We start from the raw sequence: 25,210 nt of genomic DNA, 5'->3' as shown, positions 1-25,210 counted from the left end.
ATTCAGATGGTGACTTTCTTTTTTTCCAGTTCTTTTCTTCACTTTTTCACAATGACCTCCATCACTCAAGAAGGTACAGAAACTGAAAGCGCTAATGGCTTTAAAAGTTCAATGGAGATTGAATTAATTAAGTACATATACTTAAAACAAAAAACTCCATATAAGAACAATTACCAGTATGCTAAAAAAGAAGTACCGACCACTAGGCGGTAGCAAGGTAGCAATACAACCTTTTGCAGAACCCTGTACCACCTAAATGGGTCCAGGATAAGCTTTGAAGTCCAGAAGGTTTCTAGGCTGATATGACAACTTCTGGTCTTTCAGGGGTAACTCCACTCAAGTGCTTTTCACGCACCTAAACCTGGTTCCCCTAATAAACGATTCACTCACATCATGAATATAAAATTCTATAAAAGTCTCCACTTGGGCCTGCCTGTCAAAGGTCTGGCAGTCATCAAGTACAGTATTGTATTTTGCAAGGCTTTTCTTATTTTTCATGGTGGTAGAGAGTGGCAATGGCTATATGTTGGTCAGACATGCAAGTGAGAGTTTCACTGTAGTCAGTACAAATGGCAATGTGGCTACTTTATAAGCATTTATGCCTCCATTCCTTTATATAAAAAGGGAGATCCAAGTAACCATGGGCCAGTAAGCTTAATGTGCCTCACAGTTATTAAGGAATTGGTCCAGTGTCACATGGAAAAAAACAGGAGTGTTAGTGAACAGTTAACCTGAGTTCAGATGAGGGTGGTCGTGTTTTACTAATATTTTGGAATTCTGTGAGGAAGCAACAACAGCATACAATTAGAGATGTGCATTTCATATTATTTATCTTGATTATCAAAATGTTATTTTGGAGAATCTAGAGCTTTTTATATTATTTATCTTGATTTTCAGAATGCTTTTGAGAAGGTTCTACATGAAAGGTGTGTATTTAATTCATTTGGTGTGTAGATGGGTCACAACTGGCCAAAATACAAGAAGCAAAGGGTTATGGTGTGAGAAACCTTATCAGAATTTAGTTAATCTTCAAAGTGATGCCTCTCAAGGGCAGATGAAATTTAATGAAAGAAAATGTAAGGTATTACACATAGAAAGTACAAAGGTTAGATGAATACAGAATTGGAGGTCTGAGATTTTAAAGTAACCCTTTTGATGAGGACCTAGGAGCCATAGTGGAGTCATCACTACCTAAATCAAAACAGCGTACAGAAGCCATTAAGAAGATTAATGGAATGTTTGGTTAAATAGCATAATGTGTAAAGTCAAAGGGCGTTAGGGTTAAGCTTTTTAAGGCACTAGTGAGGAGTCACCTGAGGAACTGTGTACAGTTTTGGTCTCCAAGCTACAAAAAGACAGAACTGTGAGAAAAAGTCTGATATCTAAACTGGAATATACGATTTATTAGTAAAGACTAAAGGAGATTAATATTTTCAGTTTTTATCAAAATGGAAGTTAAGAGGTGACATGATTGAAGTTTTTAAAATTATTCAAGGAATTGTTAAGGTGAATCCAGCTCTGTAAAATGAGTTTAGCAGGAACACGGGGGCACAGTTGGGAACTTGCTAAGTGTAAATTTCACACAGAGAACCAAAGACACATGGAAAAATTACCAAGTAGTGTGGTGGAGAGAAGAACTTTGGAGATCTTTAAAACTTGACTTGATTTTATTTTGGAGAATGTAGAGCTTTTGAGCTGTTTGGGCTGAATGGCACGTTCTCATCATATTTCTTTCTAATATTCATTCAACAATTTACTAAAACCATCTAGCTCAGCTGATTTTCTGAAACTGCTTTTCCTGGTAAGCATTGCGGTAACAACAGGCCAAGGAGGTCAGACCTCCTTCTCCCCAGATGCAAATGCCAGTTCTTCCTGTGGAATTCCCAGGCAAGACAAGACAAGAGATATCATTCCTTTAGTGTATCCTGAGTCTGCTACAGGATCTCCACCCAATAGGACATGCCTGGAGCATCTCTAGGGTGAGCTGCTTGGGGGCCATCCTTATGTCATACCCAAACCACCTCAACTGGCTCCTCTTGATCTGGAGGAGCAGCGACTCTACACTGAGGCTCTTCCAAATCGCTGACTTCTCACCTTATCAAGGAATGTCAGCCTAGTCACCCTGTGAAGAAACCTAATTTCTGCTGCTTCTACTTGGAATCTCATTCTTTTGTTCAGTAAATACTGCTCATGACTATTGGTGAGGACAAGGATGTAGAGAAAGAGAAAACCTCATGGCCCACCTTCAACAGAGGCAGAGAGGCCTATTGAACAATGTAATCCCCTACAGGCACAAAACAAGCTGTAATATTCGCAACTTAATATGAGAATGTAATATCAGTAAGTTGGAAAATGTACACATGGTTAATATTGAGATGTGTTCAGTGACTGAGTTAACCGATATGAAAGTTGAAGAATTTCACATTTTTTACCTATTTTATCCAAGAGTCAGTTACTACATTTTTGTTTATTCAATATTTTTGTAATAATGAGTTATATTCAAACATAACAGTGATAATAAAATGCAATTACATGTGTTAGTAGACTGCATTAAATACATGCCTTTGAACAGTTAAAAGTGCAGCCTAAATAATCTGCTTCTTTAGGTGAAGTTGGTGGCTCGATAGGTTTGCTACACTTTAGATTCCAATTCAAGTGATGTAAAACTGGCATCATTGACGTGCATTAGTGGTGGAGTTTCTGCAATTAACTGTTGTTCAGTGTTCTTAAATGTAACATTTTTGAAGATTTATCCAATAGAACACTACGCAATAATTAGCAAAGGAAACATAACTATTGTTGTGATGTGAGATTTCGCATATAACTTGATGAATATTTTGTATGTCTTTATTTGTAACATAGGCAAAGCAATGTAATATTAGTGTTACGTTATTGATAATACCAGCAATGGTTTGATGGTTTAAGAACCCCTTACCCCCCACCAGGACTTAGTCTCTTTGAATTTTACGACAGAGTTGGGAGGAAGTGCCTTAAACCAGTTTAGCTAATGTTTCTCTGAAGTCTCTCAAACAACAGGAAAGCCAGGCTGTCCCACTGCCAAACTTTACCTTAACATATGATTTTAGGGGATGGCAGGTGTTAAGATGTTATATTCCCCCATTTATCTGAAGTATGGCTGTTTGGAACTAGCTTGTATCAGAAGCCTTTAAGTACCACGACGTCCTGTTGGCTCTAGGGTTTGGACAGAACATCTATATATTTGCTTGCTTTACTCACTCTCTCCCTCTTACCAAATTGATCCATGAACTTAACACTAGAATTACCAGAGCCTACGAAAAAACTCATAGATCCGTCCCACCTTAAATCGCTTCTTAAAACCGTTTTCACCTCTCCGCCAGTCACTTTTGTCCTGTAAATGTGCCGATAAAAACAAACTGGAAGCAGCCGGCTATTCCATCCCTCCACCGACTTAGAATGTGCACAAACTTCTCTCAGCTCATGCCTTGATTGATTATCTGGGAGTGAAGTGGAGTTTTAGAGTGGAAATAATAGATCATTATTTGGAATACACGTGATTCACGTGTGTTCCGTTTGTACGGTAATCCGCAAAACTGGAACGCCTGGAGGAAACCCACGCAGACACAGGAAGAACATGCAAACTCCACGCAAGGAACCCAGGTCTCCTTACTGCGAGGCAGCAGCGCTACCACCGTGCCTCCGTGCCGCCCCCTATTAATATTAGTAAAATATTAACCCTTCAACCTCTGGAACTGGCTATAGTCGGTTCCCAGTGCAATTTGCCAACACACCAGAGCTGATCAGTGAGTGCCGTACGTTCGTTGAGCAGCCAGCTCATTCCTGTTTCATGGTGTTATGGGCCAGGTTGACTGCAGCTGCTATACTCCACCATTGATAGTCATGACTGGGATGAGCCAAGCAAACTGGACGCAAAAACTAACAAGAGGTGTTATTTTCAACAGTCAATGGTTCATAAACCCAATATGTAAAACAGTGCAGTGCTCTTCATAAATAAATGCTTAGAATAACCCAATAAAATCTAGTACAAATGTGGGGATAAAATTACAAAAAGTGGACCCTTAAAAGCCAAATGTAAAACTATGGAGACTTCGGGTTCTCTCCTACCAGTCACCAGTCAGCCCAGGGCATCTGACTGCTTCCATCACTTCAGCTTACCCAACGGGTGTTGCAAGCCGTGGAGGCACAGCTAGTCAATCTCCCCATCAACCTCCAGAGGCACTCTGCCATGCTAACCTGCACACATCTAACTCTCCAGGGTCCAAGTGCACTGCTTAAAAAAAAAAACTTATGCTTCCACAGACTTCATAATACATGGGTTGTCTCTTCCTTCAGAAATTTTTGACAAAGTCTGCTTCTTTAGATGAAGTTGGTTGTTACCCTGTTATTCTAGCATTTAGTTATTTGAAAGCAGCAATTGAGCAAAATGTGATAGAGTCCATTTCTTGACTTCAATAGTGACCTGCTGCATTTACAAAAAATACAACTGCTACAGGCTTAGGGAATCCATTCCCGGATGGGTTTATCCATTTATGGGAATTCAGGAATCCCGCATGTCATTCCTGGGAATCCCAGGCTCCTGGGCATGACACAGTGCATGGGCATTTCACATGTAACGGTTTTAGAATGGCCGACACTTATTTTTAATAAAACTACTGCAATATATTGACACCAATAAAAGACTAACCTTATCTACAAGCAGTTCATGCTTTCATTATAAGTACATGTATCTAGTGTGGTAAAAAACGTTGACAACAAAGTTTAAAGAGTTGGGGAATTGCCCCGTATATTGCTTTGTTGCAATAAGATGGTCAAAGTAAATGAAATTCAATCAAATATTCGACAGTCAATGATAGTGTAATTGTGGCTTTTATACATGAGACAAAATGGCTGCCGGAAATGATCAAATAGGAAGTAACTTTATCAAAGGAGGACCGGAAGTGACATCATCTCCATGAGCCGGAAGTGGCGTCATCAGGAAGGGACCGGACGTGATGTCGTCATCAGGCACCGGAAGTGACGTCATCAAGGAGGGACCAGAAAGTGGTGTCATCTCCAGGAGCCGGAAGTGATATTGCAGATGAGGAAGTGGTTGATGTCTGAGTCTCGGAGTTATTGTTTATTGTATGAATAGTTGTATTATTTTTCTTCTTTGGTTCTATAAGGTCAGAGAGAGAGGCATTAGTACCCTGAAACAAACCCTCATCCGTTATTAGATTGCTCACCTTAGAAATTGTTGACTGCCTCCGAAGCGCTCGTGTGTGACACTAGTTAGTTGCAGTAATAAGAGTGTACAAAGCACAACGTGTCCAGCGTACCGCTTAGAAAGCACACTCTGCCTCCAATGAAGTAGGTGGCACAGTCATCAGATACTGATACACTTGTTCTAAACAACGTCCGCGCTTGCCGTTGCTCTGAAACACCGCCATTTCAGCTTTTACTGATGCATTCTGTGATGGCAAGTTTCTTGGCACAGATAATGCGGATGCAACAGATTGACACATTGCAATTTCAAGTTGCTGTTCAAAACTGTTATCTGACAGACATCAATAAATTCTGCCCCATCCCATCATTCGTGAGCTGCAGAGTGCAGACTCCTCCTAGTCCACTGTGTTCAGTCTTAGTGGAAGCCGGGAGACTGACTGCTGCTGGTCTGTTGTTGACTGAATTAACTGGCAACACACTACACCGTGGGCCAAAAAAAGTGCCACTTAATTATTTTCAGCTATAACTCTGTTATTTCTTGATCGAGTTTTACACTTTTACATGCTATATATGCGAGCTTGGCCATTCCTGGTTTTCCGGGAATTACAGCAGAAATGTTCCCAGGAATGAAAAATGTCCGGGAATGGATTCCCTATACAGGCTGTGTGTGTTACCAGCCTCAGGAATAGGGTACCCTGGCCAGGTACAAACCACTGTTGCCACAATGATATGGTGGCATAAGCATAAAAGAAGCAGGCAGCAGTCATGAGTCTCAGACTATACTTCTATGTTCTTTATTCTCATTTACCCAGATATATATAAATGCTTCAATCTCTGCTTAGGTCAATATGATGATCAGTTAAACAATTGTACATGCCAATTTCCTCTGTGGAACAATAGTATAAACACATTTACTTTGGTTCATCAATAGTTTTGTTGTCAGCTATCAAGAAGTACCTGATTAGAAACCAATGTCCCCAGAACACACTAATTTTCAAAGGAAGAAGGCAGTTCTTATTCACCATATTGTATGTGGATGAGATACTAATCAAAGCAGGTGACTCTATTGCAAGACAGGTAAATATTTACGTCCTGTAGATAGCCATCAACAATAACCTGTACCAGAATTTTCCAGGAAATTTGCCTTTCCTATAAAACACTGATTTCTAGCCCATTACACTAAGCAACACGCAGAAATGCCATTGTCTTTATCCTCTTTAAACCAAGTAGAATATAAGGAGTTACAGTTGTCTCTAAAAGTGTGCATTATATTTTTCTGGTCAATGATTTTGTCTCTGTCTGTGTTGCTAATTACTGGGATTGCATTGTGAACTTCCTGCTTATGGATTTGTTGAGCTAAGATCTTATTAGCCATCTCTCCTTGTTCATAGTAATGATGTCATGATTTAAAAATGAGTTGTTCTGTTTCTTTAGTTGTCAAGAGGTTGAGTTCTTTATGCAGAGCCTGTCTTTTCCTTTGAAATGCCTCATTTGGACACCTGGCATGTTCTTGATCTATTCTGATAACTTTACTGATTAGCTCTGATGCCTTCCTGGTTTCCAATTTATTTTGTGGGAAAAATATGAAATAATCTCTCCTCTTAAGAAAGCCTCCAGAGTTTCCCAGAGTATTCCTGCAGAGACCTCTGAGGATGTATTTGTCTCTAAAGAAATCGATTTGGGTTAAGATGCCAGCTGCGAGATGAGTATATGGGGCATAATGATTTGAGCTCCATGATCAAAGGGGCGTGGTTGGAGATAACAATGGCATCATACTTGCAAGATTTAATTGTAGGCAAGAAATTGTTATATATAAGAAATAATCAATTCTTGAGTAGCAGTGATGTACTGGTGAGAAGAAAGAATATGCTTTTGAGTTTGGGTTTAGAAATCCCCAGGGGTCTGATATGTTGTGGTCAATTACCTGTTAGGTAAGAGAATAATTTCTTTCTCTTTAATTCTACAAACTGTGTAATTGTTTTTGCAGTGTTAGATGTCATGGCCTCTGTGGCAGGAGATCTATCCAGGTCTGGATTTAAAACACATTTAAAGTCACCAGCAATTAAAATTTTATGAATATTCACTTTAGGAAAAGATGCAAATACATTTTGGATGAAGCCCTGTGGGACATGGCCGGCCGTTCATCCCGGCCAATACCCCCAGGCCGCCAGATGGAACCCTCCTTGCAGCATAGAGGTGCCCCGAATGCCAGCAGGGAATTATGGACAATGGACTTTTAATGCACAGCCCTGCTGGATACCATGCGGCCCGCCAGGAGTCACTGCAGGGAGGCCCAGAGACTATTTGCCTTACGCCCAGGAAGTACGTCATAGTCACGTGGACAAAGGGAACAATGTGCTTCCTGGGTGAAGAAAAGAAAGATTTTTATCTGACCCGGAAGTGTTCCAGGTCACATGGACAGAGAGGGTGAAACGCTTCCGGGTCGAGGAGTATAAAGAACTGTGGGAAATCCCAGATGGATGAGCTGATTTGGGAGGCAGGGTGGCTAAGTGTCTGGGAGAGGAGGATTGTGATTTTGGAGTATTGTTTATTGAGAATTATGGAGAGGTGTGTGCTTTGTGCACTTTATTATTATAATAAATATCATTATTGGACTTTTACCTGGTGTCTGACGTGTGGTCTGAGGGTACAAGGGTGCAAGGAAACTCTAATCTGTCACACCCCTATTATCCACATTGGGTGCGTAGATATTTATCAAAATCACTTTACAATTAAATAAATTAATCATGATGATCACATATCTCCGTTCAGAATCAGATGCTACATCTGATACTACAAATGAAATTATTCTATGTATAAGAATTCACACACCTTTAGTTTTCTTTGTATTGCTGGAGTGGAATATTTTGCCTGTCCAATCTCTGCGCAACCTAAACTGAGCCTGTGCCACCACCACCTACTCAAAGCATCATGATGCACCAACATTGATGGACTGAAAGCCTGAAGTCTACGTGACCATCATCATCAGGTCCTTCCATGAAAACCCTAAATACAAAGAGGACTGTTTGACTTATGTTAGGTAGATTGCCCAGAGGGTACTGGGCGGTCTCTTGGTCTGGAATCCCTACAGATTTTATTTTTTTCTCCAGCATTTGGAATTTTTTTTTGTTTTTTTCTGTCCACCCTGGCCATCGGACCTTACTTATTCTATGTTAATTAATGTTGACTTATGTTTATTTTTTATCGTGTCTTCTATTTTTCTATTCATTTTGTAAAGCACTTTGAGCTACATTTTTTTGTATGAATATGTGCTATATAAATAAATGTTGATTGATTGATTGATTGATTGATTGATCCTTGCTTAATAAGTGGATCTCTTCTAAAAATATTATTTTAGCGTTTAGACCTGTTAGGTAAGAGAATAATTTCTTTCTCTTTAATTCTTGATTGACACCTTTAACATTCCAGCTTACAAAGTTAACTATTTGGTCATGGAGACATTGTTTCTGAACTTTTGTTGACATTTTGTAGTCTTAATATAAGATAGTACATTACTACATAAGAAAACTTTGACCTTAACTTCCAGCTTTTCCAGGAGTTATTGCCATGATGCCTATTGATACGTTGGCACTTACATTTGTAAGGATTAAAAGTATAGATTAGAAATAGCTTGCTCCCCCCTCAAGTCCCCACCCCCATACACATACATATGAATATACTGTATATATATATATATATATATATATATATATATATATATATATATATATATATATATATAAATACACTCATATAATTGTAATTAAAGCATAAGCAAAAAAATAAACGGCAGAGGACATGGGATGTATAATTATGGCATGATTCTCATTGTAAGTGGTTCAAACAGCAGGGAAGATGTAATTTTCTTTGAAACACTGATTTCTAGCCCATTACATGTATTTCTGCTCACACACCACTTCACCATTTTCTGCTTGTTATGAATTTGCATTTCAGATTTCTCTGAGTCAAAGTGTGTAGTTCATGGGGCGTAGGAGGTCTCTGTTTCACATTCTACTCAAGAATACACAAATCAACTTTAACTTTCTGTGGTTGTGTTTTGATTGAAGTTATGAACTTTGTTTCGGCAAATAGCTAAAACACTCTTGCTGCAATAAGCAAAACAGTACAGTTTATTCATAAGAATAACAGAAGATGGATATAGGCAAGCATATACAGACACAAGACAATAAAGAAGAAACTTAAAGCATAAATTTATGTTAGCCTAGTTGATCTTCTGTTCTTTAGAAAAAGGTACAACACTTATGAATTCTGTTTCCTTAGTTGTTATCTACATAATTATATCAAGAAATGTTATTCATTTAAGACAGACTTTTCAATGTTCTTGTGAAAATTGTGGTCTTTCATCCAGTAAGATAGATCTTAGCTAGTTATAAACTTTCTGGTCCCTGCACTTTGATGGCAGTATTCATTTGTTCATAGATTGCCTGCATTTGCTTACTCTGCCCCCTACACATGGCTCTTCTTTGCATGGGACAGATGTTGGACTGAATTTTCCTACTGAATTTAGAAATAACTTTAAACAGCTATATATTTATCTTTAATATAGGTTTTCACCTTCAGCTAAGAAAACACAAAGAAAAAGAAATATATATGTTAATGCATTTGCCAGCCTAACCCTAACTACTAAGTTACAGACAATAGTTTTCAGAATTAAATTATATGTGCTTATGGGCTGTTCCTGTTGTCTCTGGAGTGATTCTTTGTCCCAATTCCTTCATTGATCACTGGAGAGCTTCTCTGGCACATGCAGGACAAGGCTCAGTGTATTTTGTCTTTCTTTGTCCAGATGCTTCGCTGTCTCTCTCTTAACTTCTTGCACATTGTGGCTATAAGCTGTACTGTAATTTGCGATCTTTAAGGTGTTACACTGGAAAAATTAATATGAACTTGGTTAATTAATTATCAGTTTTGCATTTAGCAAGGCTCTTACTCTATTGAACTTACCTTTCTCTGTAGGAGTAGGCAGATCTCCAGCCATTAGATGTATATCAAAGTAACTGGGGAACACTCATTTTAAGAAACAGAATAATACAATTTATTGATAAACACAAGGGTTAAAGAAATATTGTAGTTGCATATATATGTTGACATATAAGACAGGATTCAGATAGAATAAATATAAAAAACATAGAATATTAGAACAATCTATATGAGAACAGGCCATTCAGCCCAACAAAGCTTGCCAATCCTATTCACTTAATTCTTCCAAATAACATCAAGTTGAGTTTTGAAGGTCCCGAAATTTCTACTGTCTAAAGCACGGCTTGGTAGCTTATTCCTGGTGTATATGGTTTTCTGTGTAAAGAACAATTTTCTTTTGTTTGTGCGAAATTTACCCTTAACAAGTTTCCAACTGTGTCCCGTGTTCTTGATTAATACATTTTAAATTAACAGTCTCATTCCACTGTCCTATTTCATTTAATGATTTTATGCACTTCAATCATATCCTCTCTTAATCTTCTTTTGCTCAAATTGCTCTTTTAATCTTTCCTCATAATTCACCCCCTTTGGTCCTGGAATCTGCCTAGTTGCTCTTCTCTGGACTTTTTCTAGTGCTGTTGTGTCTTTTTTGATGCCAGAAGACCAAACCTGTACTCAGTACTCCAGATGAGGTCTCACCAGTGCGTTAAAAGCTTGAGCAGAACCTCCTTGGACTTGTACTCCACAAATCAGGGAGCTATATAACCTCACATTCTGTTTAGCTTTCTTAATGGCTTCTAAGGACGGTCTGGCAGTTGATAGTGTTGAGTCCACTATGACTCTTAAATCCTTCTCATAAGGTTTCAATTTCCAGACCTCCCATTGTGTATTCAAACCTATCATGTTTACTTCTTACATGTAATACTTTATATTAACTCTCATTAAACTTAATCTGCCACAAATCTGGCCAAGCCTGCATGCTGTCCAAGTCCCTCTGTAATGATTTATTGAATTCCAGAGTATCTGCCAATCCACCTAGCTTGGTATCATCTGTAAAGTTAACCAGCTTGTTACTTATAGTCCTATCCAAATCATGAGTAATGGCAACAGCCCTTGCACTGAGCCCTCTGGAGCACCACTCTAAACATCAGACAATTCTGATAGGGCTCCTCACACCACCACCCTCTAGTTTCCTGCGTCTGAGCCAATTTTGCATAAAACTAAAACTAAAGATTTGTAGTGGACTTAAACTGAGACAAAAGATGACTCCAGTCTTTCTACAATAAAGGCCAAGTTGTGGAGAACATGTTCTTGGGGACTGTTTTCTGGGGCAGACAGAGGCTTTTCTTCTAGGCACACTTAAAGATACAGTATTTAATGTATTACAAGGATCAATGACTCTTTTCTCCACATGAGTTATTGAAAGTGTTGGGACCTTCTCTTTCACTCTAACATAATGCAATAACACTGGCATTATACAAGAAGCAGCAATAGAGAGTGATGTGACTCATTTCTAAAATCAAACAATTTCATCTCTCTGTAGTAGATTCCCTCTAATCCTCCAGAATATGACATAAAGGGCTCTTTGCACCCTGCCAGCACTTCTTCCCACTTTCTTTCTGTCTGATAAACAGTGTGGGTCTATCAAGAGCTACTCAATATATTAAATGAGTGTTTACCCACAATCACTGAGGCACATCAGTTTAGGCTTCTGCACATCCACACTACTATTTTTTCATTTAAAAACTGCTATTTTTTAAACAAAACCAGTTTTGTTCTACACTAGCATTTTCACATTATTTACAACCTGAAATGGTCTTTCTTTTTAGTGCTCTGAAAAGACATAGAAAAACATAAGAACTAGAGGTGTTATAAAAACTCAATCTATAATTTCCTAACAATGCTTCTGATAACAAAACAATGAAACACCTTCATTCATGAAGTGGACACACCTCCCTACAGAACACGGGATGGAGCATGGTCAGACGTAGGCAAGGTTAAACCCCACAAAAAAGATTAGACGTTAGATGTGTATTTATGTATTGAATTTGCTGATAATGATATTTGTTATTTTTTTCAATATTGTGTAATGATGATTCCTGTTTATTCATCACTGTCACTTACTATACTAGAATGCAGTGGTAGATACATTCAAAAGGCGACCCTACAATGACCTAAATCAGAAGGCGGTATGGCTCTACCTAATTTTCAAAACATACAAGCTATAAAAACCTGGACACTGATACAAATAGATGAACACACACTAGCTTGGTCTGAAATAGAAACTGAAATCCTGCAGTACTTCTTTATATTCCTTGCTTTGTACCCCACTAAACACAAGGTATCACCAATATACTAACAACCCAATTGTCCTCCATTCATTTAGAATATGGAACCAATTTAGGAAGCACTTCTAGGTGGCACCTCTACATGACAATCACCTTTTTCCACTCTTTTGAACTTACAGTTTTTAATGTTTGGAAAATGAATGGGATTAAATAATTTCAAGATCTGTATATAAATAACGTCTTTGCATCCTATGAACAATTACACTCCAAATATAGTCTTCCATCAACACAATTTTTCTACTATCTCCAACTTAGAAACTTTGCTAAACAAAATCTTCCCAATTTTCCTCACCTGCCACCTATTTCCTATTTCAGAAGAGATATTGATCAGTCTTGGGGACTCAGACAGCATTTTTATAATATATAAAAACATTTTAAAGTTCCTTCCTTTTAAAGATCCCAGAGCACAGTGGGAAAAGGAATCCCTTACTCAACATTTCAGAAAAGGAGTGGAAGGCAGCCATGCACAGAATTCACTCGAGTTAACTTAAAATCTTTTATTGAGGACATCTGTGTCACTTAAAATTGTCCAAAATGTTTCCAAGGAAAGATTCAACCTGTGAACATTGCAATCGAGCTCCATCCTCACTGGGCCACATATTTTGGGCCTGCACCATTTTGGACGAAAATTTGTGAATGCCTTCCAGACAGCCTCAGGGTTACAATCCCTCCTAATCCACTAACAGCTGTGTTTGGTGGACTCCCAGATGGGCTTAAAGTGGAGAAGGACACACAAACTGTCTTCACTATTGGCACGTAGACGTATCTTGCTTAAACTGAAAGAATCCTAACTCACCACTTTTAAGTCAGTGACTAACTGATATTATATATTTTCTGAAATTGGAAAAAATCTAATTCTCACTTAGAGGATCTGTTCAAAACTATTTAAAAATCTGGCAGGACCTAAACAATAATAGTTTAGAATAAGCATTTATATTGGTAGAAAAGACTCCTTTCTCTCTTTACTACTCTCAGTTGTTTTCGCCTTCTTCTCGTCCTCATGGGGATTTGAATTTAGTTTTTATGCTAACAGTCTGCTTCTACCACACCCCAGTCTGTGTGCCATCTTGCATGAATCTCAGTCACAGCAGTTCACCTCTCCTGGTTCTTGAAACCAAAGCTGATAAATGACTTGATGTTCATGTCTGTAAAAGTAAAGCAAGAAAGCAACTTAACTTACAGTATGTAAAAATTTCTGAAAGATGGTCCAGTGACATTTTATGCTGAAGTGACTACATGTGTACTCAGTATTTCTGGTACACTAGAAAAAAACCTTACTATTTATACCTACTATAATATAAAGATATAATATTATAATTAATCAACAAAGCAACACAAGTTTCCTTTGTTTATCACATTCGGATGCAGCCAACAATTTTAGCTTGGAAATTCAGCACAAATGTTCAGCCTCTGTTGGGTACTTTAAAAAAATATATATTTTTTTGAAATTTGAACTACAATTAGCCACAGGTCCTCCACATCCAACAACAAGTAACAATAGTACATGGACCCTTTCATCACCTGAGCTGCAGTGGCAGTGCCATACTGACACTTCATTACGCGAGCAGTGGTACAAGAATACAGTCAGACTTCTTTGTTTGAGCACATACACCGTCAGATCTAAACACTAGCATGGAGAGTCACTAGCATACTGAACATTCTATAGCTGTAGGTGGAAGCTGCCACCGCACTTTTTGTGGCATTACACATGTACTTTGTCAGCATGCCCATGTTGATCAAACACAGGAAGCTCTACTGTCTACTTGTAACTTTACACTGTAGGAAGATAAGTAAATAAATCAAGGTAAATAACATTCGATATGGCTTTTAAATAAGTAACATATAAATGTTTATTTTTTATATAAAGACCATCACAAAACATAATCACAAACAGAACTTTGCACAATACCTGAGTTCAACTGTGTTACAGCACATCTTTATTTGAAAACAGCAGTGTCAGAATGGGGGGAGTGTGAACGTGACTAAAAAAAATGCTAACCTTTACAAGTACCATACATTTACACTGGCTGTTACAGACTCAAATCAAATGTATGTTTATATTGTATAATAGTAACAATAAGAGCAGTTCAATACTCAAAAAGTTAATTCTGGCAAGCGGCCACGATCAAACCCACAACCTCTTGATTATGAGTTAACAGTTCTCCGCCCAAGCAAGTGTCAATGTTGTACCCTAACCTGATTTCTTTTTCTTCAGTTATATGCTGAATAAAAGCACACAGTTTTTGTTATATGTTTATCTTTTGTGATAGTGTTTATTTGATATTTTGAATTCAGTCTTTACACATTATACACTTCATGTCAAAACTTTTTTGTTAGTACTAAAACATGAAAATAGTTTGTGCTTTAGGTATGTGTTCAACATTTTTTGCATTTCTCGCATTTCCTGTCATCCTATACTTACATTGATCATTGTAGACACTGAACACACATGGAATGCATGTGTTCCAAATATATATATATATTATTTACCGTATTCAACTCCAGACAGCTCACACACAAATAAAGAGCCTTGAGGTGGCAGAACTTTTTGCCCGAGTTGAGGTCCGTCAGTAGGGAGGATGGGACAGCGGTCTGCTTGTTGCCAGTGTTAATCGACACATTTACAAAACAAAAGACGCTGATGGAGTGGAGCAAAAGAATTTAAGGTGGGCTGGGATTACGAGTTTTTTCATAGGCTTCAGGGATTCTACTGTTAAAGCATTTTTTATGTACACTACTAATACATGTAATTAATTAGAGTCTATGATCACTGTGGGCAGCACAGTGGCGCAGTGGTTGTGCTGCTGCCTTGTAGTAAGGAGATCGGGATTTGTGTCCCAAAACCTTCATGTATGGAGTTTGCAGCTTCTTCCCTTGTCTGTGTTAAATGAAATAGTGATGCTACATGTATGTGTTTGGTGTGTGAGTGTTTGCCGTGCAATGGACTGGTGCCCTGTCTGAGATTTGTTTCTGCTTTGCACCCTATTCTAGCTGGGATAGGCTAAAGACCCCCAAAGGACCCTGGCCTGGATTAAGCAATGTTAGAATTGCTTAATTTCAATAACAGAATACCAGTTTCTTATTGTTACTTAGAATATGGTATAGTCTTTTACACTCCTGTAATATGTAGCCTTTAGGACGTAGCGTAAATTGATGTGCCTCACTGATAATATGAAATAGAACTTTCTTAGCTATATCTGTATACAGAAAGTGTTGAAGCAGGCAGGCACAGGAACCCTCTGCCCCAAAGAAGGCACTCGGAGTCTCAGGACAAGCAGCAGAATCAAGTTTTATTTCGTGATGCACACGTGGTCCCAGTTCAGATGAATTAAGCACCCAAGGTTGGGCAAACGATATTTTTATTACAGCTCTTATCACAGTACCCATTACTCATCTTCATTTGACTCCCAATCATCTTGTAACTTTGGCCATACCTCCACCAATATTTCCAGCCTAATGAGAGGCCTGCTCATCACGCCCACTTGGCAGGCCTTCACTAGGAAACCAACTAAGCTCCTGCCACCATTACCCAATGCCTATCACCTGACCCTATCTCCATCATCTCACTGAAACTTTCCAACATTACTCTTTACTCTGTCCAGGTATCTGAGACCTGTTTATCGATCGCATTCCCTCCTGTACGTTAGAATCAGGCGGACCCTCACGTAAGATACTGGGCCACTCAAACGAATAGTTTCTTGTTGCACAAACATCCCTCAAGGCTAAAGGTCTAGGAAGCTGCATCTCTAAGACAATGGCGCTGTTTCTTATAAAACACACTTTCCATGTATTATCATCACCTCATGTTAGCAAGCAGGAAGGAAGAGGCCTAGCTGCTGAAAGTGAAAGTAAGTGGGCTATGAGACAAGACACACAAATAACTAGACAGGGCTTGGTGCTTTTCTGGAAAACCGTCTGGAGGTCGGCTGGACATGAATCATAGAGCTATATCTCCTCCTACATGCCCTTTCAAACAGCCGACTGGCTAGGTATATCCTGTGAATAGCCCAAGCAGTATTTGCAATCAGCTGGGGGCTGTCAAGAGGCAGTCAAGAGGCAGGGCCTGTTAAAGCCCATTGCGGCACTCCTTCTGTGATTTTGGGCTATACAAAAATAAATTGTATTGTATTGTATTATATTTACACAACAATCGCTACACGAGTTGCCGTGATAATGTTGGATGAAAAAATCAAACAGCAAATCATCATCAAATTTCTCATGAATTTTCTTTTTATCCGTAAAGCAGCTTTTGACTGACAAAGACATTCCTGTCCTCGATCAACCTCCCTATTCACCCAATTTAGCTCCCTGTGATTTTTACTTATTTGAAAAAATCAAAAGTGACCTGAAGGGAACACATTCTTCTTCAATGGATAAAGTGACTCTGCTTTCAACAAAAAAGATAACACTGGTATATCTTTCATTTCCTGGGAACATTTGAGTACTGGGGTGTTTTCTGAACAAAGATTTTTAGTGAAGCAGTATTTAGTTGCATGAAATTAAATCAAATGTGAAAAACTGGCTGTGCAAAAATTTGGGTCCCCTTGTAATTTTGCTGATTTGAATGCTTGTAACTGCTCAATACTGATTACTTGCAACACCAAATTGGTTGGATTAGCTTGTTAATCCTTGAAGTTCATAGACAGGTGTGTCCAATCATGAGCAAAGGTATTTAAGGTGGTCAATTGCAAGTTGTGCTTCCCTTTGACTCTCCTCTGACGAGTGACAGACAGCATGGGATCATCAAAGCAACTCTCAAAAGATCTGAAAACAAAGATTGTTTAGTCTCATGATTTAGGGGAAGGCTACAAAAAGCCATCTCAGAGGTTTAAACTGTCAGTTTCAACTGTAAGGAATGGAATCAGGAAATGGAAGGCCACAGGCACAGTTGCTATTAAACCCAGCATGTCTGGCCGGTCAAGAAAAATACAGGAGCGGCATAGGATTGTGAGAATGGATACAGACAACCCACAGATCACCTCCAAAGACCTGCAAGAACATCTTGCTGCAGATGGTGTATCTGTACATCGTTCTACAATTCAGTGCAATTTGCGCAAAGAACATCTGTATGGCAGGGTGATGAGAAAGAAGCTCTTTCTGCAGTCACGCCACAAACAGATCCAAAAACAGTATGCAAATGCTCATTTAGATAAGCCAGATTCATTTTGGAACAAAGTGCTTTGGACTGATGAGACAAAAATGGAGTTATTTGGTCATAACAAAAAGCACTTTTCATGGCGGAAGAAGAACACCGCATTCCAAGAAAAACACCTGCTACCTACTGTCAAATTTGGTGGAGGTTCCATCATGCTGTGGGGCTGTGTAGCTAGTTCAGGGACTGGGGCCCTTGTTGAAGTCAAGGGTCATATCAACAAATTCTTCAGGATAATGTTCAAGCATCAGTCAAAAAGTTGAAGTTAAACAGGGTTTGGATATTCCAACAAGACAATGACCCAAAACACAGTTTGAAATCTACAAAGGCATTCATGCAGAGGAAGAAGTACAATGTTCTGGGATGGCCGTCACAGTCCCCTGACTTGAATATCATTGAAAATCTATGGGATGATTTGAAGCAAGCTGTCCATGCTCGGCAGCCATGAAATTTAACTGAACTGGAGAGATTATGTATGGAGGAACAGTCAAAAATACCATCCATCCAGAATCCAGACACTCAACAAAGGCTATAGGAGGCGTCTCGAGGCTGTTATATTTGCGAAAGGACTCTAACTAAGTGCTGATGTAATATCTCTGTTGGGGTGCCCAAATTTATGCACCTGTCTAATTTTGTTATGATGCATATTGCATATTTTCTGTTAATCCAATAAACTTAATGTCACTGCTGAAATACTACTGTCTCCATAAGGCATGTCATATATTAAAAGAAAGTTGCTACTTTGAAAGCTCAGCCAATGATAAACAAAAATCCAAAGAATTAAGAGGGGTTCACAAACTTTTTCATATGACTGTAAAATCTCAGTAGCTGCAATTCTTAAAACAATGGCCTGCTTAGCTCTCTCAAAATACATAATGTCCTTGACTGAAGTGTTAAATTTAGCAGCAAGATATTGGTGGTCTGTAGCTGCAAGGAGAAAAATAATAAAATAATATATAAAAGCACAGGCTTTTTTGTGATTAAACCCTTACTATACTAGTGTGCATTAGAATAGAATACAATACAATACAAAACATTTTATTTTTGTATAGCCCAAAATCACACAAGAAGTGCCGCAATGGGCTTTAACAGGCCCTGCCTCTTGACAGCCCCCCAGCCTTGACTCTAAGAAGACAAAAAAAAACCTTGTAGAGAAAAAAAATGGAAGAAACCTCGGGAAAGGCAGTTCAAAGAGAGACCCCTTTCCAGGTAGGCTGGGTGTGCAGTGGGTGTCAAAAAGAAGGGGGTCAATACAATACACAGAACAGAACAAATCCTCAATACAGTATAAAAATAAAAATTTTAGAATAAAAATAAAAATGTTAGAAATACATGGCAGAATTTAACAATAGATGATATCACATAATATGATTTGGATTTGTTTAGAGTCCTGGAGACCTCATCCATCAAGCTGCTTCCCTCAATTGGCCATTCCATGGCCGAAACAGCGCTGAGCCAGCCAATCCGATGAAAGGACCCGTCTTTCCCACAATTCCTGCGATCCTCCATCAGGGATGACTTTACCTTAGGCAGGCAAAACAACTTGGCAGGTGCGCCATGGCACCAAGTGCCACATTTGAGTACCAAGAAGAGAAACAGAATAGGTGAGGGTTAGTATCCAATTATAACTATAAGAATACACTGCTTATTTTCATACATGCTTATGATTTTCTTTGAATATCCTGTATGTAGATCATCAACTTTAAGAATATATTTTTCAATAGAGTTAATGAAGCCAGTTAAGAAATAGTCCTATCATGGACTGGCATGAACGGTCAGATATGTTTGTAAATAGGAGATGGCATACAGTTTTCTGACCATGTTTAACGTGCCAAAAGTACGACTGTATGACCAAACTTAGTGAAATGAAACAAGATAAATAAGCCTTAAACAGAATCTTCTTGACAGTAGAAGTTTTCTTTTCTTTAATATCAGTTTTTTCTTTATTTTTGTGTGCCTGTTTTGCTTTGAAATTTCATTACACCTTTCAAAAATGAAGATATTTGGTCTGTGGAATTATTTAAACACGCATCACACTATTGCCAGAACTGTCCTATGAAGCAAACTTAAAGCTGCAGAGCATTGATAACTTGGTTTAAATGCAGCAAGAAGCAGGTTGGAAAATGATATGACATACAGTATTATCACTGTTATTTTTGAAAATGACTCACTGTTACTAAAAAATCAAACGTTTTAATGATTTGATTAGAAAATAAAAAATGCAGCTAACCAAGTCTTGAAATGCCCCTGAATGTTGCGCCATGCCTACATTTCCTTAATTATTTCTTCTTTGCAGAACAGTTCCTTGATTTACATTCACCAGTTTTTGCATCACAACCTACAATTTTATGTGCCTTTTTAACAGCCTCTGTAAACTGCTGAATGATAAGACTGTGTAATGGTCTGCTCTCTTGTCTCGTAAATCCTTTTTATTTTAGGGTTGCCTCTTGTAGGTCAGCATTGCCTGACTTGCATTCATAATTAAAATGAATGCTTGTAGCGCTTTTCACCCAGTTTTGAAGACTGTTTACATCTCTTGAAATGTATATTATATCTTTCCAATTTTACTGTCATCTGCAGATTTCAACAGTTTACTAACTAAATCTGGATTTTCTGGATTTATGTCTTTAATACAGATTAAAAAGAGTAACAGTCCAAAGAGAGACCTCTAAAGTGCATTCCCCATTCTCTTTACTGTTTGTCCCTATTTGATTATCTTCATTTGCTTTGTGTATTGTGAAGGATTTTTCATTTTTTAGTCAGGGCACTTTATAATTCTAAAAGCATACATGAAAATGCTTTATATTTTAGTAGGAAACTGGCATTGCTATCATCTATAACAATAAAAGCAATGGCAGAAATAATGCAATTGTATGAATTGACTTCATTTAGAGAAGGTAAACTATTAAATCACAAACCAAATCCTAATCAAATTATCTCAATACACAGTAATCACAGGAGAAGGAAACGAAAAACTGATGCAGGTTTCCTATCCAGATTAGGCATCATCTCAAATAAATAGAAAGTACTGCAATGAACTAATCAACTACTTTAGTGCCAATTAAATGCTGAGTGGTGCCTTTGCAGTCTTCCCTGAAATTCATTATTTTCATATCAGTCCTGGTGTACTTATTTCAGAGTGTTTCCATGGTGACTACCTGGTAGAACGCAGCTTTTTAAGGTGTGCTCCCTATTAAAACCATACTAAATGAATCGATGCATTTCGCTTAAAACTTCCACATTTTCTGATCTTTAATTTAATAACCAAAATAATTAAATGGGAATGAACAGCGAAGAGTGGCCTCTGGAAAAAATCTTTTGATCATAATATATTTCAGCCATCTCTCATTTTAGCAATGTGTGCTTCAGTCATTAATTCAGCACATATTTCATGCTGACCTCTTTCAAGGCCAGTGGCTGTCATCAAAGGGGTGCTGCTAAAAGTTATAGCCACACTGATTAAGCATCAATTAATATGTAGTGACACATGTAACCACAAAAGAGTGTTATAAAGATAGATAGTGTGATATATGGCCGGCCGTTCATCCCAGCCAATACCCCCACGCTGCCAGGTGGAGCCCTCCCTGCAGCAGGGACGTGCCCCGAAGGCCAGTAGGGCATCATGGACATTAGTCCATGGTCTTTATTCACAGCCCTGCTGGATAACATGGGGGCCGCTAGGAGACGCTGCAGGGAGGAACAGCGATTATTTGCCTTATGCCCCGGAAGTACGTCCGAGTCACATGGACAAGGGGAATGACGTGCTTCCTGGGTAAAGAAAAAGGACTTTGTATCTGACCCTAGTTCCTAGTCATGTGGACAGAGAGAGCGAAACACTTCCGGGTCGAGGACTATAAAAGAGACTACAAAACACCAGAGCGTCGAGCTGAGCTGGATGGAAGGGTGGCAACACTTCTGGGAGTGGAGGATTGTATTATTATTGTTTATTGGTGAATTTAATGAGTATTGTGGAGAGGTGGGTGCTTTGTGCACTGTGGATTAATAAAAAGTCGTATTGTTGGACTTTTACCTGGTGTCTGGCGTCTTGGACAAGGGTTCAAGGGAGCGATAGTGCCCCCAATCTGCCACAATCGATAGATAGATAGATATGAAAGGCACTATATAACAGATGGATAGGCACAATAGATAGATAGATAGATCAACCGGAAAGAAGAACATTATAACATTATAATAAAATACAGCACTGCAAAAATACACAAGCACTTCTTGCTTGGATAATAAGAGAGCTGCTGTCATCAAATAACAGGCTCATAGGTGGCAGTATGATGTAGTTAGACTTGCCCAGTTGTGCCACAGGTTTACCTTTAAAGTCGTTAACATTTGGATAGAGCAGGTCCAGCTTGTTGTGTCCACAGATGGGACATGCTAATAAAAGTCTATTCCTCCCAGAGTTCTCCTGGTTGTAGTCACCAGCATTTCAGGATCAGACACAGTGAATCACATACAGTACTATCCAACGAAATGCTGTGCTTGTTCCTGTATTGTGACCCGGGCCTTAAGAAACAAAACATGAAGATGATGATAATGAGTATTGAGTAAGGAAAATGTTGTGTCTTTCCATTCACTTAAACAACTTTACTGCATGCTAAAAGATTAAAGATGCAGAGATGGGGTCTAATCACAAAAATAGTGTTTCACTTTTCACTGAACTTTGTTCTGTTGTTGGTTTTTGGCAATAGCTTGTGTGGCATCTGGCTGGGGCTGGAGCCCGGCCGGGATGCCCAGGAGGACCGGAGGAGGGCTTGTGCCTCCTCCAGACTGCGAGGGGGCGTCCGCCCTGGTTATGTTGGGGGCCTCGGGTAAAGGGCTTGGAAGCCCAGCCCTGTAGGGACCCGTGGCCACCGCCAGGCGGCGCCCCGGTACCTGGATATCCCTGGAGCCCAGCACTTCCGCCACACCAGGAAGTGCTGGGGGGAAGACGACAGGGGACACCCGTACGGCCTCCGGGTGCACAGCCGGCACTTCCGCCACACTGGGGCGTGGCTACGGTGGAGTGCCGGGAAGCAGCTGGAGCCCATCCGGGTTCCTATTTATGGGGCCGCCTCCCTTCAGTCGATGGTGGAAGTCGGGTGGAAGAGGACGGGCTGGAGAGAGGACGGGAGGCGGCCAAGAGAGAGGCACAAAGACTGTGAGGCCTGGACATTGGGGGAACGGTGCAAGAGGCACTGGGGTTTGTTTGCACGAGTTTTGATATTGTAAATATTGTAAATAAATAGTGTGTGGTGAACTTAAGATGTCCGTCTGTGTGTGTCCGGGTTCAAGTCCACACTTGAAAGCAGATTAATTGCTCAAGTTTATGCCTATGTCTGTTTATGCATTTCAGTGTGTTCTGTAATGAACACTACAAGGTATTTTATTCAGAACAGGCAACTTAGCCGAGTACTTTCCACTCACGCATCCATCATGCCGTCCATTAGTTGACCACTCATAATCCAATTCAGGCTTTGCAGTGTGAGAACGAAGCTTGTACAGAAGTTTGTACAGATATTATCAAGGACAAGTATTAGTTTTTCCTTGAAGGGCCGCAAAGTATCACTGTGGTTAGAGTTGCTGCCTTAAAGATTTAGAGATCTTGATTCAGTACTCAATCCAGAAGGTGCGTAGTTTTTCAATGAGAGTTTCTTTCCAAGCCTGAAAGACATGTATGTTGGATTCATTGGCCCTATGGGTGTGTCTGAGTGTGTATGTGACTGCGACCAGGAAACATCTGGTACTGAATCCAGTGATGGTTTCCACCTCTTCATGATCCTGAACTGGATAGCTGGTTTAGAAAATGGACGCCTTACTCCAATAGTCTTTCCCTGCAACTCCTCAATGTAAAAGCCAGTCAGACTCAACAAAATTGATCTCTTGAGTGTATGAGTTCATAGATTTCTATCCAAGTGATATGGACCAGTAATTAGTAATGCTGCCTCACAGCTCCGGTAAGGTCACCATCTACTGTATATTGAGTTTGCATGTTTTCTATTGTTGGTATAAGTTTGCTCCAGTTGTCCCCATATTCCTAAAATGTGTGTTGGAATAATAGGTGACTCAACGTACTGTATAAATCATTGCCCGATTGTTTCACTTGTTTTCATCCTCAAGTTATCAGTGTCTCCCATCTTACAAACCAATTGATGCTCCCCTTTTACTTTGTCATTGGCAGGTGTCGTCGTGGTGGTTTTTGCCATCTGCTGGGCTCCATTCCACATCGATCGCCTACTCTGGAGCTTCATCACAAGTTGGACAGACTTCATGCATGCTGTTTTCCAGTATGTCCACGTGCTCTCAGGGGTCTTCTTTTATCTTAGTTCAGCAGTCAACCCCATCATCTACAATCTGCTTTCCACCCGCTTTCGGGAGAGGTTTAAGGAGTTGATGTGTAGAAAGAGCAATGCCAGCACCTCGCACAACAGCTCCCCTGCATTTTCCAGAATCTTGAAGAGCCCATCCTTGGATGACCATATGAAAGGCAGAGAGGAGCGGCCCAAGTGTCTACATCCATCGGTGATATCTCATCTAAGCTGGGATCATGAGGATGAGACCACTGATATGTAGACTCACATTTGCAAAGGCAGAAAAGTATAGGCGAGGCACCTCCATTGCCTATACCTTGTTAAACATAAGAAGAATCAACCTTGAGGAACATCAGCGTGAAGAAATTAAATGTGAATATTAACCAGCTAACGTCAAACTGCCCGCTAACATGAACAGAGTGTCCTGTGTCTAAGACCTGTGAACGTGGACTTTCTCAGGCAAAAATGAGCAGCTTTTTTATGACAAAATGTCAGTAATAGATGGTGTTCATTGGAAATTTAAAGGACACGATACAGTGGACTCAGAAAGTATTAGTCTCCTTCACTAAACAATTCATAATGACAAAGTGAAAACACGTTTTCAGAAAGGTCTGGAGATTTCTTAAAAATTTAAAACTGAAATGTTTAATCCATCTAAGTATTCAGACCCTTTATTCAGTATTTTGTAGAAGCCCCTTTGAGAGCAATTACAGCTTTGCGTCTTATTGAGTAAGTTTCTACAGGTTTTGCACGCTTGGATTTGGGCAGTTCATCCTATTTTTCCTGGCAGATCCTCTCAAGTTTCATTTAATCGGATGGGAAGCATCTGTAACCTTCAGGTCTCTCCACAGATGTTCTATGGAGTTTAAGTCTGGGCTTTGGCAGGGCCACTCAAGGACAGTCAGAGAATTGTCCTGAAGCCACTGCAGCCTTGTCTTTGCTGTATGCTTCAGGTGAACCATCACCCCAATGTGAGGCCTGTGACGATGTGGGTTCTGGCTCCACGCTCCCATTGCTGTTGGAAGCACTTGAACCCCACACCGTCGATAATGTTACCGAGTGAGCTAGTCAGTGGAGGCAAATAATTCCAGCAAGGGGAAGGTAAAAAGTGCAAAAGTGCTTTTATTAAAAAACAGTCCATCAAAACAAAATTGTTCATAAAGTGCAGTCCATTCAAAAGTTCATTAAATAATTAATCCATAAAATGAAAAAACGTGGAGGTTAAAACAATACAAAAAACAATCCTTTAAAACCAGAAGTTAAAATCT

At 39.4% G+C, this 25,210-nt stretch overlaps 1 protein-coding gene across 2 annotated transcripts in view; it reads left to right on the top strand.

The window, feature by feature from the left end:
* The window catches only part of nmur3 (neuromedin U receptor 3), a 102,044-nt gene extending 77,255 nt beyond the window's left edge, over window positions 1–24,789 (top strand). For both annotated transcript variants that reach the window (XM_039754938.1, XM_039754939.1), the window contains exon 3: window positions 23,813–24,789. In XM_039754938.1, the coding sequence (XP_039610872.1) occupies window positions 23,813–24,204 (392 nt within the window). In that variant the 3' untranslated portion in view covers window positions 24,205–24,789. The remainder of the gene's footprint in view (window positions 1–23,812) is intronic.
* The last annotated feature ends 421 nt before the right edge of the window (window positions 24,790–25,210 follow it).

The sequence above is a fragment of the Polypterus senegalus genome, chromosome 6 (assembly GCF_016835505.1).
Source record: "Polypterus senegalus isolate Bchr_013 chromosome 6, ASM1683550v1, whole genome shotgun sequence".
NCBI classification, from domain to species: Eukaryota; Metazoa; Chordata; class Cladistia; order Polypteriformes; family Polypteridae; genus Polypterus; species Polypterus senegalus.
Note: the sequence above shows the minus strand (reverse complement) of the source record. Positions and strands in the feature narration are given on the sequence as shown.